At 38.4% G+C, this 16,403-nt stretch overlaps 1 protein-coding gene across 4 annotated transcripts in view; it reads right to left on the bottom strand.

Moving 5' to 3' along the window:
• Positions 1–16,403, bottom strand: part of TTC17 (tetratricopeptide repeat domain 17) — a 143,641-nt gene that overhangs the window by 43,224 nt on the left and 84,014 nt on the right. For 2 of the 4 annotated variants that reach the window (XM_024930978.4, XM_055094297.2), the window contains 6 exons: positions 15,018–15,188; positions 7,740–7,999; positions 7,115–7,268; positions 3,252–3,372; positions 1,134–1,293; positions 110–193 (listed from right to left, as the gene is read on the bottom strand). In XM_024930978.4, the coding sequence (XP_024786746.1) occupies positions 110–193; positions 1,134–1,293; positions 3,252–3,372; positions 7,115–7,268; positions 7,740–7,999; positions 15,018–15,188 (950 nt within the window). Of the gene's footprint in view, positions 1–109; positions 194–1,133; positions 1,294–3,251; positions 3,373–4,777; positions 5,404–7,114; positions 7,269–7,739; positions 8,000–15,017; positions 15,189–16,403 lie in introns of those variants that run through there. The other 2 variants (XM_024930982.4, XM_024930983.4) reach the window with 2 other exon arrangements.

Here is a 16,403-nt window from a genome sequence, read left to right as displayed (position 1 = left end):
AAGTGCTAAGTAACTAACAGAAGAGGTTAGAGACACTTAGGAGCAAATAACTTAGAAAAGAAGTTAGAAGGAGGGCAATTGTTTCCAGCTTTTCTGTGGGGTGACTTACCTTTTCCAAAACTTTGGCAATTCGGGTGCCAATCTGTTCAAGCGACTGTTGTGGATATTGGTCTTTGCCGAGATTTTGTAATACCTGGAAGGAAGGAAGATAGTAGATTAGAAGAATGAAAACGATGCAGGATCTAGATGATACTGCTAATGCTGAGTTGGGCACTGTACCACAGAGGCAAACTGTTTTTCTGGGATACATGCTGTGGTCCTATTGGTAAGGTAATCTATGGAAGACACATTTAAGGCTGTTTTATCATCCCCTCAGCTCTCCCACATTTAACAAAAATTACAGAATGTAAAGCACATTCATTATAGCAACACTAGAACACAGAGTAAATGAAATAAACTATGTGTAATCTTGTCATTCAGACATGTAAAGACATATAGAGAGGTATTAACAACCACTTTTAATACCTTTATATGTCTTTCAGATATTTTTCTATGTACATTTTTTTCTCACAAAATATTGAATTACACTGTATACTGTTACCTATGTTTTCACATTATATATTGTGAAAATTTATTCAGGTCAATAAGAATATTTCTATATATTTTCTAATGGTGCCACTGTATACTATCTTACATCTAACCAAAATTTATTTAACCAATCCTCTACTGTTGGATACTTGTGACGTGTTTTTCCAATTCTTCTAGGTATATGCTTTGCTAGGTATATATTGGGTCTGCTTTCCTTACCCTTCCTTCTTAAAAATGTCAACAGGAGAATTAACTGCCCCATACATTTTTCTCAAGAGTTGGTATTTGACGGCAAGGCAGAACTACCCCCCTTGAGGGGTAAATCAGAATTAAAATTCCATGGTCATAAAGAAAAAAAGAATAATAAGCTCAGTCCCAGGGCCTGAAAGAAATCAGGCTTGGCCCAAACTCACCTAGGTGATGCCTAACTGAAAAAAGCCCCTATTTTTTTTTAAAAGGCCTGGTCACCTGGGCTTTCTACGTAGTATCAATGTGCATCCTAACTGTGAGGCTAAAAAACAGCCTGAACAAAGCCGAGCACTCACCTCTGTTAACTGACTCTCCCCTGTGTAGTGCAGGCTGGCTCGGTTGGAAACCCCATGCAAGTGGTCCAGGGTATGCATACTCGTGGGGAGATTGCCATTGCAAAGAGGCTCCATTGCTGGCTGCTGTATAGGGGTGGCAAAATCTATGTGTTCTGTGATGCTGAAAAATGGAGATTACCACATTAGCTATGGGAAATTTTTGAGTGGGTGGGAAAAGAAGAGAGACAGCATTAACAATCAAGGAGAGACAGCATTAACAATCAGCTCATCATAGCTTCAACATGCTATCCCCTGATTTTAAACGAAGTAAGTTTTCTTCTAGGATTTCTTCTTCCAAGATATAAGTGGTGATAAATACCCACAACTAGTTATATCTTTTAGTTTTCTTTTATGCACAGCAGCACATTCCTCCCCACAGAAAAAGTTACCTAAAGCTTAGACAGTAAATCTTATAGAGATACAGCCGTACATTATATTTAGGTGTAAGACTAAGTACTTCCTTTCATTTTCCCACCATATACAAGCTTACTATTATAGACTATCATATGCACTAATATGACGAATTGGCACTGCCATGTTTTACTTGCAGCTATTTAAAAAGTCTAACAATTATTAGGCAAACATTCACTCATTATTTATTTACAGCCTATTACATGTCAGATACAAGGACTATAATAATGAGTAAAACAACATAGTTAGTCCCTGCTGTTACCATGTTCATTCTCTTGTGAGTGATTCATTTATTACATGTGGTAAGTTATAAAAGATAAAATATGGTGCAATGATAATACACTCCAGGAGGATATATGTTGCCTCTGCACTGGTGGAGGAGGGTAGCTAGTGAAGGATTCTGTGGAGGTAAGATTAAGTTGAGGCCAGAAGGTTTAGTATGAATTAACCAGCTGAGAACCCACAGTGAGAACAATGCCACAGACAAAGGAGACACCACGTGTGACAGCCCTGGCAGGAGAGAGGGCAAAAGAGAGGATGAAAAAACAGGCAGGGAGCAGATCAAGAAAGGCTTTATGGTCCACTTTAAATAGCATTAAGAATTTCCTAGAGTGCTTTAAGAATGATTTGACTTATATTTGAAGAATTCTGAGTACTGTGGAGAGAATAGATTGAACAGAGGCAAGAGTGAACAGAGCAAGAGGACCAGCTAGGAAGTACTGGATGAACCGACGTAGGGATGGTTATGCTCTGGTTTGAGGAGGCAGCAATGGAGATGGAGAAAAGTAGGTGGTTTTGAAAAATACTCAGGGAGTAAAAGTGCTAAGAATTGGTAACAGGCTGAATTTGAAGAGCAAGGGAGGAAAATCATTAAGGATAACTCCCAGGTTTTTGGCCTAAGCATTACTGGAGCTATTTACTAAAAATAGGAAAAGAAAAAACAAAACAAAAAAAACCAATAATTTTTTAATATGGAGAGTGGGCAAGAAAATCATGACTTTAGTTTTCCCGAGCATGGGGTGCCTGAGTGCAATCTAGACAGACAGGTCAGGGAGACAGACAAATGAGTTGAACGCATTGTAAAAAGATCTGGTCTGGAGATACAAGTTTGGGAGCTGTTAGTACATCTTTGTGTTGATTGGAATTTTGGGAGTAGATCAGTCTGACTAGAAGTGATTACAAAATAAGAAGGCTTGTGGTAAATCCTGGGGAACTCCAACACTTAAAGGGTAGAAAAGGGGTCAGCAAAAGAGAGCGAGTGTCCAGTGAGGAAAAAGCAGTTATCAGAGGCATCTACTATGTCTTGGTAGGTGTTTGCAAATCTGGATTTGCTCTGGCTCCCTTACAACTGCATGATATTCATGAGAAACCATGGGTTTTGTGCTTCTATAGAGAGGATCCAGTCTTCAATTCAAACTAAGCAGGTTACACATGGCTGCTAGATAGCTTACAAAGGACAGGTGAAGGCACCGGGAAGGGGGGCACACTCACTGCTTTGCTACAATGGGTTGGGTCCACCTGGGGGCCATGGTCAGCATGGTCATCCTTTGAAAATTCAGCTCTAGAAAGGATAACTCTTCTACTAGCTGCTAAGAGGGGATCCTTAAAGTCAGCTGGGTTCAATGGGACTCAAATGCCATAAAGGAGGGAGAGGCTTAACATACTTACTCAATGTTTTTTGAAGAAACTGCAAGCCAGGTACTCACGATGGCAGTCAGCTCTACCCAGCGGAGTTTGAGGCATTCGTCCGGGCTGGGCCATCCCAGACGCTGGTAGTCACGTTTTTTTCCTGGAAGGAAAGTATGCCATGAATCCACACAATTGCAAAGGAACAGAACCCAAAGGGCCTTATGCCCTGGTGATTACTTCACCCGGATTGGTGTATTTGGAGGTGCTAGTCATTCCTGTAGTCTTTAACATTTCCCCCATCTATGATCTAATTAAAATCTCGTCATTATGCAATGGAACTAAAGATCATCTCTGAGTAAAGATAGGTGGAGAAGAAAGAATAAATGAGTCCTTTGCTAGATTTAAGATTGATCAACATGAAATAAGGGGTTAAGGCATTCTTCAATGTTAACATTCTTACCAAACTTAATTTTTGCCCCTCTGTATTTTGATTTTATAAAGACAACTCCAACTTAGTAGAAACATTTATCTCTAACGCAGGGTTTCTCAACCTGGTATTATTGACATTTTGGGCTGGATAATTTTTTGAGGGACCTGTCCTGTGCATTGGAGGGTGTTTAGCATCATCTTTGGCCTTCACCCACTGGATGGCGGTAGCACTGTTCCCCAGATATAACAACAAAAATGTCTCCAGATATTGCCAAATGTCCACACCCAGTAGAGAGAACCACTACTATAAAGAAGAGCAGCAGGGAGTAATGATGTTAATGAAAGATTATCATCTCCTCCCAGCCCCCACCACACCACCACAGTCCAAGAACCAGCCTGGTTATCAACTATTTGAAGAGCACTTCCTGTGTATTCAGATCCCATGCTAAGTGCTTTACATCCTTAACCTCATGAGGTTAAGTTTTTTCCATTTTTCTTTTTTTAAGTTAGAGACAGCACCTTGCTTTCTTGCCCAGGCTGGAGTGCCGTGGCATGATACTAGCTTTCTGGAGCCTTAACCTCCTGGACTCAAGTGATCCTCCCACCCTGGCCTCCCAAAGTGCTGGGATTATAGATGTGAGCCACTGCATCTGGCCTGAAGTAGGTTTTAACCCTCATTTCTCAGATGAGAAAACAGAGACTCAGAGAGACTAAGTGACTTGTCCAGGTCACCTGGCTAGCAACTGGCAGAGCTAGGAGTCTGTTTGACTCTAACGTGTATGTTCCCAATCAACAAGCTATTTAAAGCTACAAAAAAATTTAAAGCTCTGTTTATTAATATCCTTCGTAGGTACCACCTTTTGGGTGTGGGCCCTTTACTTACATCAAATCCCCAAGAAAAGAGCAGAACTGTCTTGTCTGGGAAGGGTTTTCTGAAGGAGTTATAATGGAATAGGCAGGAAGGAGAACTTTAGTTCTGTATAGTGCTTTTTATATTATAGGAATTTACCAACAGTAGAAAACTGTTTGAGGTACAGGCAGGGGTTTAGATTGAGATTTTAACAAAACAGAAAGGAACAGTTTTGGAAGAGTTTCAAATTAACTCTGTTTAAATTAATAACTTAAATAAGCCATAATTTTCACAAAAAATCTTAATTTTTCTTTTACATTTAATAATTTCATTTGAAAAATATTTATTGAGCACCTGTTATAAGGGGCTGAGAACCATAAAAGACACTAGGGGTACAGACAGGAATAATTAAGACGGCCTGCTCTTGAGCTCACAGTCTAGTAAGGAAGGTAAACATAAACAAATCATTACAATACAACAGGAAGAGCTAGAGCGAAGATATAGAACAATTGCACAGAGGAAAGAGTAACTAATTCTGCCTGAAGGTAACAAGGAAGAGATGGCACTTGATTTTGAAGTTTAAGGATGAGTGATATTTTAGCACGGCAGAGGGCAGAGGGGGCACAGGGCATTCCAGGCAGAGGGAATAGCATGTGCAAAGGCACTGAGGTAAAAACATGAGCATGGTTGGTTCAGAGAATGGTGTTGAAGGGTACACAGAGGCGGGCTGTAAAGGGTCTTGTACACCACACTAGGAAGTTTGAATTTTATCCTGTAGGCAATGGGAAGGCTTCAAGCCCACATCTCTCCATCTGGTTCACAAGGATATCATAAGAGGCTCTGTTAAATGCCTTGCTGAAATCCAGTTACATTATGTCTATGGCACTTTCCTGGTCTTCCAGTCTAGTAGCCCTAACCAAAAAAGGAAATGAAATTAGTTAAGCATTATTATTAGTTCTTAGAAAATCTACAATGGCTCTTAATGATCTCCATTTTTCCCCCATGGGCTCACAAACTATTTAATACTTTGCTTTATAACTTGGTTAGGATTTATCATGAAGCTGATTAGTTAGCAGTGAATAGAATCCATACTAATTTGAAAATTGGGTTTTTGAATCTCTCTAGTATTTCTGTCCTCTATGCTTTAGAGCTTTTCACTTTAATGCCAATAAGTAGTTCCATAATCTCATTTGCAAGTACATTCAATGCCCTACTTGGGCCCACCAACTTGAATACATTTAAAACTGCTTAAGTGCTCTCGTATCATCTCAACCATATTCGGCTTTAGTTTTCACTTTTATAATAAATTTTTAGTTTTTTGTTTATAAAAGTAATATAGGCTTATTGTAAAATATTTAGAAAATGGGAAAGTCATACAGAAGAAAATAAAAATCACCTATAGCTCTGTTAGCACCCAGAGATGACCGTTTATAACATTTTGATGTATTTCATGCTAGTTTTGTTTCTATGTGCTTGTTTATTATACCATATTTCATCAAATCTAAGATGCTGCCAACTGTAAACATACATTATTTTACAGGATTTAAGAAAGAAAAACAGTGGCAATTATTATATAAGATACTATCAACTGTAAGATGTATTCCAATTTCAGAGATATTGAAATGTGAAAAAAATGTAGTTGATGAAATATAGCATAATGATTAAGGTATTCTCTACATTTACTACTTTATAAATTGCTTTTCTTTACTTACTATATTACCAATATCTTGAGTGCATACTATGCAGCATAGATGTGTTATGATTTATTTAGGCAATTACAACATTTATGTTGTTTACAAATTTTTATTATAAGCAATCCCATGATCAATAATCTTTCTACTTACATCTATGGCACTTGTAAGATGATTTACTTAGGGTAAATTACTAGAAGTAGAATAACTGGTATATTTTTAAATTTTCTGATGCGTCTAGTCAGACTACCCCAAAATTCACTTCAGTTAAATAAAATGTGTGTTACACATTTAAAAACAATTTGATAATCAAAACTGGTATCTTACTGTTTATGCCTGCGCTCCTTTGATTGCTGATGAGGTTGAACATCTTCTCAAGTTTAGCGGCCATCTGTGTGTGTGTGTGTGTGTGTGTGTGTATGTATTTGGTGAACTGCCTATGTACGCTGCACGTATTTTACTGAAATACTGTATGTTTCATATTGATTTGTAGGTGCTCTTTAAATGATACTGATACCCTCTGCTTATCATATATTCTGTAAATATATACAAAAATAATCTACAAAAAAACTTTGCTTCAGTCCTTTGTCTTATTTTGTGGTACTTTCCAGGGTCAGAATTATTATTTTCTTTCCCTCTCTCTGCCTTAGAAAGTTCTTTCCACATGGAAAGAGCATGTAAATATTCACCTAATTTTTCTTCCTTTATGATTTATTACACATAATGTTAAATCCACTGGAATTTGCATTTCCATAATGTTTTAGAGTTTGAACATTTTTTTCATTGATACAGAAGATAGACTGGTTTCTTGACCACACTTTGCCCCTTTATCATCTCATCTGAACTATTTCAAGTTACAAATACAACCTTTGTGAGAAATGAGATAGTGACATCTAAAACAAGAAACTGGCATATTAAACATTCAAATTTACCTTGTGGCCCAGGAGATGCCACCTTGGGGCCAGTGATCTCTAGGTTTGCTTGGTAACGATGTCCATTTTCTATCTGACCTGTTTCTACTTTTTTCCCAGGAGTTTTCTTATGATCTCCTTTGGGTTTCTTTACACGTTTGACCTGGAATGTAATCTGGGAAACAGAAACATGTTAGGGACAAATGAGACCAGTGATCAAATCTGTCAATGATTTGTGAATACTAGTTTAAGAATAACCAGGTACTGTGCTCAGGTTAAGTTCTCTCCTTGAGTTTAATTCTTAAAGACCTAAATAAAAAATGGTTAGTGAAATGAACAAAATAACCTAGTCTCGAAGAATGTATAGAAGAAACCGAAAAGAAAGATGTCTGAACTGGACAGTTCCAAGTCTGCAGGCTCTGACAGTGGCTTCACACCCATCCCATTTCCTCCTGCCTCCCAGAAGAGCCAGCAATACATAAGTAACATGAAATGCTTCCTCCCAATAAAATTCCAATGTGAAGGCTGTCCTGGAGTGTATAGCCAAGTAGTGCCACATATCCAACAGAAACTTCCCACTTTGCATATTAGGATCCCCTGAAAGGCATGGGCTACAATTTTGTGAGAATTAAGTTGGCAAACTTACCCATTCTGTTGCTTCGTCATCTTCACTTCTGCAGTCTCCAAAGCAAGAGCTTCTGGCCACTCCATCCTGGGGACCTTTCTTCAGCACCCGTATTCCTTGTAAGTCTAGACGCCGCCCTTTCATCTCTAGTGCACCCCCAAAGCCTTCCAAAGGCCATGCCTGTTGAAATTCATCCACCAAAGCCAGTATTTCTTCTGACATTTTGGTTTCATCTGAATTCTCCATCTCATCAGAACCATTGCTCTCCTCAACCACCGTACCTGAAATTCAAGGGCCAGCACGTTAGTAAAAGGTACATAGTACTCATTCAAGACCTTGGGTGACTCCAACCCTGCTTTTGGAGAAACGTTTTGGCTCTGCTTAGAGGCACTTCTATAGCCCAATGTAATAAAAATACCATTCAGCATCTTCAAAATACATAATAAAATACCAACTTTGTCATCTAGCGTTTGCCAAAAGCCTGGCTGAGAACAGTGGCAGCTAGAGAGCAGGCAGTCAGAGATTCTGTTATTAGCGAGCATGGGGACGGGTATGTGATACACTATTTTTTAAAAAAGATCCACTTGCTCTACATTCAAAACATAGATGGCAAGGATGAAGCTTATTATGTTATTTAATATATGGGATTCTTCAAGGTTTATTCAAGTATCTGGACATAGCTGTGTGTCCAGACCATATAGCTGGCTTAATTGCCTTAATTGAAAAATGATTTGTTTAATGGAAAACTATCCTAATTCTACATGAAGGCTCCCATTTTTCACTAAATGGCTGATATAAGAAATAGCAATATACTACAATAATTTCTTTCTAAAATGATTACCAAGATATTATTTAGGTGGCTCAAGTCTCTTACATAAAGACTCCTATGGAAGACTCTCAGTGTAATGGCCTAGCAAAAATTCTCTCTCCTGAGAACTCAGTATGTTTCCTTTATTATCCAATGAAGGTTACACAGCCCTCTTGAGTTCTCCTCTAAGCTTGAATAACAAGGAAGCTCAGGCAAAATTAGCCCGAGTTTCTTAATAGAAGGCTTTCTTTTAAAAAATTCTTCACTACTTAACTTTTCCTGTTTATTTTGAATTGGCTGGATGTTACACTGTGCATTCCATGAAAGTCATCCCTAGTCCCTTTAGGAAGTAGATAGGGTACAAGAACAAATAACAAAATGTCTCCTTTTGTAACATGTACCCACAGGAAAACCTGAGAACTCTGGGTTGATACCTCACAAAATGCCAGTTTCATTATTCTAGTGCAATAATCTTCAGTTGGTAATTCTGGCTTGTTCAGGGATTTAGAACATGGTATTATAGCCATGCACCACATAATGAAGTTCTGGTCAATGATGAACTGCATATACCATGGTGATGCCATAAAATTATAACACTGTATTTCCCCTGTACCTTTTCTGCATTTAAATATGTTTAGAGACACAAATATTTACCATTGTGTTATGCTTGCCTACGGTATTGCAGTACATAAACATGCTGTAGAGGTTTGTAGCCTAGGAGCAAGAAGCTACACAATATAACGCGGGAGTGCAGTAGGCTATACCACCTAGCTTTGTGTAAGTAAGTACAGTACACTCTATGATGTTCCCACGACGGCAAAATAACCCAAGGACGCATTTCCTAGAACATATCCCTGTCGTTAAGCAACACATTGGAAAAAATTCATGCTGTTTAGCTACGAAGAGTTCTGCAAACCCAGTAACCCAAGGTTATTGCTTCCTTGTGCTCCTACCATATGGTAATATTTATCGTTATTTAAAAATTCTGAGAGAGAGGGGCTTTCATTAATGGAAACTGATATTCAAATGAAGAGAGAATATGGAGCTTGCTGAAGGCTTCTGTTGCTGGTAGCCATTAAGCTCTTCTAAAGGCTGCTGGGGTTGGGGCGAAAGCAATTCCTAAAAAAACAACACTAAATATGTACATATTTTTATATTTTCTTCTCACAGGTGAGGAATAAGTAGATTATAAGTGTGCTCTGAGTTAGCAAAAAATAAACCAAACTTTATTGACAGCCTACTATATGTCTATCTCTGTAAGCTGTAGGTGGGAACAAAAAAAAAAAATGGAAAGTTTCTAACCTTAAGAAATGAAATATAATGAATTTATAATCAAGTTGGAGACAGACAACTACATACATGAAATAATAAGAGAAAAATTAATTTTTTTTTAGAGGAAAAAAATATTTGCATGTAATCACAAAATGCTTCTTAGAGAAAGGCGGACTACCTGAGACAGGATTTAAACAGACAGAGTAGAGGGTCAGGGAGGTCACTCCCCATAGGGACTTTTTTTTTTTTTTTTGAGATAGAGTCTTGTTCTGTTGCCCAGGCTGGAGTGCAATGCAGTGGTGTGATCTCAGCTCACTTAAACCTCTGCCTCCTGGGATCAAGTGATTCTCCTGCCTCAGCCTCCCAAGTAGCTGGGATTATAGGCGCAGGCCACCACACCTGGCTAATTTTTTTGTATTTTTGTAGAGATGGGGTTTTGCTATGTTGGCCAGGCTGGTCTTGAACTCCTGGTCTCAGGTGATCCGCCCACCTCAGGCTCTCTAAGGGCTTGGATTCAGGTGTGAGCTACTGCATCCAGCCTTCCAGAGTTAACAATTTTTTTTTTTTAAAGCATGTAAGCATAGACTCATTTGTCTACACACATACATACAGGGATAGTAAAGGCACATGTGAGGGCATTACCAATTTCAAATTAATTAGAATAAAGAATGTATACAGGGGATAGTAACAAATAAGATACTGAGGAAAAGGTAGGTGATGTTACAAATGTGTGGGAAAGTCACGAAGAGGATTTGTTGTAAAGGGAGCCTCTTGTTTCTTAAACAGAAGAATAACAGGATGAGGGCCATAATAATTACAAAGGTTAAAGTCTTAGCGTAGTAAATCAGTTTGTGTATTGGAACTGGGGTGTTGGACAAGGAAAGAGAAGACAGAAGACAAAGAGACCAATTAGAAAGGTATTGAATAATCTTTATAAGAGTTACAGAAGTAGGTTGTCTTAAGGTAAAGGGAAAAGGAATTTTTAAAAAAGAGAGGGTAAAGAGGTATAAAAGGAAATGTTAATGGAGAAAAATTAGTAATAGGATAGGCTCAAAGGTGATTTCAAGATTTTTCAGTCTAATGTGAAAAACTGGGATTTTTAATATATGACTATAGGTTTAGAATCTGTGAATATGTAAACAGAATGATATTTATAAAGACAATGGAGTTAGGAAAGGGCAACAGGATAAAGAGTTGGAATTGTAGACACTTGTCATTAATTCATGAAAATGTTTGTTGCTGTATCTAGCAATGTGCTGAGGGCTGGGTTGTAACAACCCATGGAACTTACAGTCTAGACAAGAATGGATGGAGGAATGTATCTTCAGATAATGTCCTATATAGAACACTGTCCTACACAACTGTCCTATACAGCTGAAAATACAGAATTCTGGTTTGGTGAAAGGTCTGGATTGTAGAGAGATCTCAGAAGGTTTCAAATTATGCTTGAAGCAAGAGGAATAAGTAAATCTTAGGCTTGCTGCTTGTAGGACAGATGGTATGATATAAACTGAAAACAGAGCCTATTTTTTCTTGATTTTCGTTACCAAGCACCATTTTCACACTGGGAAAAAGAATAAATATTGTGAAGTTGGAGAGAATGTGAGCATCCACAGTGAGGTTTATATGAGTTCACATCCTTTACTGAGATGAAGCCTATTCCAGGGTAGTGAGAAGGTTTATACTTGTATCTGAGCCATATTAGGTACTATCAAGAATCACAGGGACTAGGAGAAGTGTTAAGAGATGAAGCTACGGGCTGGGTGCGGTGGCTTATGCCTGTAATCCCAGCACTTTGGGAGGTCGAGACGGGCAGATCACCTGAGGTCAGGAGTTCGAGACCAGCCTGGCCAACATGATGAAACCCTGTCTCTATTAAAAAATACAAAAATTAGCCCAGGGGTGGTGGTGGGCACCTATAGTCCCAGCCACCTTGGCAGGCTGAGGCAGGAGAATGGCATGAACCCAGGAGGCAGAGCTTGCAGTGAGCTGAGATTGCGCCACTGTACTCCAGCCTGGGCGACACAGCAAGACTCCATCTCAAAAAAAAAAAAACAAACCAAAAAAAAAACAAGACATGAAGCTATGCATATGTAGTCCTGTTGAAAACAAAAAGAAGCTTGTAATGTTCCACACACATCTGGAGATTCATGTTTAAGTCTGTGCACCTCACTTTAAGAGATATCCAAAGCAGAGCACATTCACAGAAAATATACTTGGCAAAAGTACTCAAAACCACATTAAATGAGGACAGACTGAAGAAGTCGACGGGGATCCAGTGGCAGGAAGAGTAGCTGATATATTGCACCAAAAATTCGGGCTTGAAAAGATTTTGAAAAATTCCAAAGAGATTACTTCAAAGACAATGAAGAGACTAGATGCCATAACATAAGTTATTCAAGGAAGTGAGGACATTTAACTGAAGAGAAGCAAAGACATAGGAAAGGAAGGTAGGCAGGAACAATAACCATCTTCAACGCCTAAGGGAATGTGCTATTAATGAGAAACAAGACTGGCGCTGTTAGCCTCATAAGACAAAACTAGAAATGAGAGGCTCAATATTAGGAAAGACTTTTGGATCAAATGACAATGGTTATCCCGGAAGAAACTGGGATCATCATACCTGGAGTAGAAACAGAAGCCAGTTAATGGCTGCAGAGGACACTATTGAGAGGGAGTGGAATATCAGAAGCCAATTAACAGAAGGTGACTATATTTGATAAGAAACAACATTAACAATCTTGGAAGAGAAGTTTCAAGGAATTTAGGGAGCAGAGGATGGAAAGATGAGTGCTAGATTCAAAACAAGACAGAAGTAAACACAGCCATAGAAAGAGGTAAAGAACACAAATTCAAAGAGATGGCCAACAAAATCTGACCGACAACATCTTCCTCCAGAAAGTCTTGCATGAGTAATATCAATGGGTGCCAGAGTACTTAAGATTGTGGCTTCTGAAGGCAAGTAAGGCACATACTATCTTTAATAACAATACTGTAGAAGGAATATGTCCCTTTGTCTCACAAAAGAGAAAGAGTATTCTAAGGAATTAGACAAACTTGATTCCAAATTAAGATTACCACCATACAGCCGGGCGCTGTGGCTCATGCATTTGGGAGGCCAAGGTGGGTGGATTGCCTGAGCTCAGGACTTTGAGACCAGCCTGGGCAACACAGTGAAACCCCATCTGCACTAAAATACAAAAAAATTAGCTGGGTGTGGTGGCATGCACCTGTAATCCCAGTTACTTGGGAGGCTGAGGCAGGAGAATTGCTTGAACACGGGAAGTGGAGGTTGCAGTGAGCCGAGATCGTGCCATTGCACTCCAGCCTGGGTGACAGAGTGAGACTCCTCAAAAAAAGATTACCACCATAGGGCCTTGGGCAATTAATTCTGTCTTCAGTCCTAGGGTTCTCTTTAAAAGGCAGTGATCTGATTTGAAGTCAGATTGGAAAGCTGCAGATATGCTTACAATTTAACATATAAACAATGACATAAAATTTCAAGCCAGTAATCAGAAAGCGCAAAAGGCTTAGATTAAATCATTCGGATTAAGGTAGGTAGGGAAATCATTCTCTTCTGAGCAGAAAACAATAATCATGAGTATTCGTTGCCACCAGTGGCGTTCTTCCTTTTTTTAGCTGGGTCACTATAGCAAGAGAAAACCGGGAACTCTGAGTAGATAACCCAGAAAAGCAAACAGGGAATCTTTCCTGTAACAATTCTTGTGCAAATATATTATGGCTCCCTTGAACTGAACAGATGTTTACTGATCATGTACTATGTGTACGTGTTTGTAAAGACTTTGACTCCTGAAGATGCAATTATATCTACATTTGTAGAACATTTACTGGGTTCTGAGTACCAGGCACTAAAATAAACGCTTCCCAAAGTTATTTCATTTAAATACTCAAAACCACTCTATACAGCATTTTTGTTGGTTTGTTTTTAAATAAATGAGGTAAGAAAGGCTCAGGAAGATTAAGTAACTTGCAAATCTGATCAGATTTACATTTTAGAAACAACTCTTTGGACGCACAAAAAGTTAGTTAACAGTGGTTGTTTCCGCCTTTAAAATTCTGTATTGATTACATGTATTCTCTTTCTTCACATACAGACCAAAATAAAAGACTAGATTTAGAGAGCCAAATTAAGACGCTACTGCAATAGTGTAGGCAAAAATGAAGAAAGTCTGAATTCAAGCAGTGGCAGTGGGAATAAATGAAGAGATATAGATGCAACAGGTCTGAGAGACTGACTGGATACAGTGGTGCCTGGGTGAGTTGTGATGTTCTTAAGAGAGATCAGGAATACAGAAATTAGAAGCATTTCAGAAAATAGGGCCAATATGAAGAGGAGTTCAATTCTGGATATGCTACATTTAAGTGCCTATGGCACATCCAGATAAAGAGTACGCTAAAAAAAAAAAGTAGAAATAAGATCTGGAGTTGTAGAGAATGTCTTAGCTGAAATATAGGTCTGCAGACACTGGTGTAGTCAAGGGTATTTGAATCACCAAGAGATAATACATAGAAGGATGAGAATAGAAGGTCAAAGTTAGGATCCTGGATAACCCAACAAATAAAGGGCAGAATAAAGCGTAAGTGAAAGAAATTTTAAAAGATGATGTGTGGATAGAAGAAAGCTAAGAGCAAGTGATATTCCAGAAGCCAAGAGGAAAGGAGAGAGTTTCAAGAAGTGGGGATGAGTTATGCATGGTTCCAAATAGAGTAAAGTGGTCAAGTGGGTGAATACTAAAAAGAAGTCATGCGTTTTGGCAATTCTGATAATCTTAGCAAGAACTGTTTAGTACAATATAGCTCAAAATGTGGGTCATAAAATGGAATCTTAGGAGAGGGCGTAATAGGTAAGCCCACTATTCCAAATCTTCATATTTTACTGGGTTTAATGTAAAAGCAACTTATCTTCCTTTTATAATGATTTACTCAATATACTAGTAACATTAAGAAGACTGATACATAAACAAATCAGATTTGTTCTAGCAACAGAAGACACTGAGGTAGAGAACAAAGAAAGTGTGAAGAACACTTTCACACTAAAGCTTGTCTTCTGCCTCACCACCTAGGGGTCACCCTCATGATGCTACAATATAATGATTGTTAAAGAAGAAAACAAACTCTTAAAAGTAGAGAAAAGCCTAAGCTTAAAGCTTGAGAGTTGATTTTTCCCCAGAAGCACAGCTCAGGTCAAATCAACTTACTTTCAAGTCTAAGGGCATCTGAGTCCCTCCCTGAATTCTCAACAGAGAATACAGGGTCCTCCTCTGTTCCTCTCTCAGAGGGCTCTTCTTCAGCAGCATCCAGTGACTGTGAGTTGTCAAAATATTTCTGTTTGTCATGGCTGTTGTCCAGGGTTTTCTCATGACAATTACCTCAATGACAAGAGACACAGATATAGCACATTAGAAATATCTCTCGTGTAGTACTATAGTACAAGGTCCTAAAATATCAAGAAGAGCAAAAATGTGACAATGCCGGTTTTTCTTCAGCAGAACACACAAAAATCAGTGAGCTGCAGCACCCAAAGCCAGATCATTACTGTGATTCAAGATTTTGCGCTGAAGTTCAAGTTTCAGCTGTAGGCTATTGTCAAGTATTTAGGAGGAGAAAAACAACTGTAACAACAAAGATCAAGCCCCAAGACCTTGTTCCATTCATAATGGCCATGAAATATTTTCTTGAAGTTAGAAATATCATCAAAAAGCTTTCCTTCTATTTGTGAGAAATGACAGGTTAATACCTGGATAAGTCTGAGATAAATTATAGCAGAGAAAAATACTATTTTTGCATCATGGCTTAAAATGAGATATACCAAAAGGTGAGGAATTATTAAAAATTAAAAGCCAAAGAATTAAAGGGGGATGATGGCAGAAATTCAACAATTAAGGCTGCCATATAACTTTTGGAAATGTTTTGCAATGTTTCTTTTGGAAAACAAGTTCTGGTCATATCAATAAAAATAACTTTCAGCATGTATAGTGGGAATGACCTCTATGGCGACTTTTACCTGTGAGTCAAAGGATTTTGATCCTATTAAGAGTTTTGTGTTAATATGAACCCAAACCCCCAATATTCAGCTATACCTGATGGTCATTCTCTGGGTAGGGGAGTATGTTACCAGATAGTTATATCTAACATGGCAGCAATCTGGCTGACATCTGTCCCTCCTTTGACTACCCTTGATTAGTTCTAGCTGATCTGGCAAGCTGAATAGGTGTCCTCTTTCCCCCTTGTGTTCCATGGACATTGTCAATGAAAATGCATTTTCATTGGAGAATCACAACTTTCCTGTTAGAGGACAATTCTTTGGTTAAGAGTGTGTAAGTAGCTGTTCTCCTTTACCAGAACATTCAAACACATTCTATGTTTAATTTTTAGAGAATGTTGTCTCAAAGATAGACCGATCTATCTATCTATCTATCTATCTATCTATCTATCTATCTATCTATCTATCTATCTATCATCTTATCTGTGTGTACAGATTCACCAAATCAAGCTCTCTCCACATGAGTGGAAACACAAGATGTCTCTTTCTTGACTGATGGCTCTCTTTCAGATTTCACAATTTAAGGAAGTACTTCTAATGC

The sequence above is a fragment of the Pan paniscus genome, chromosome 9, assembly GCF_029289425.2.
Source record: "Pan paniscus chromosome 9, NHGRI_mPanPan1-v2.0_pri, whole genome shotgun sequence".
Lineage (NCBI taxonomy): Eukaryota > Metazoa > Chordata > Mammalia > Primates > Hominidae > Pan > Pan paniscus.
This window is presented reverse-complemented; position numbering and strand designations above follow the sequence as displayed.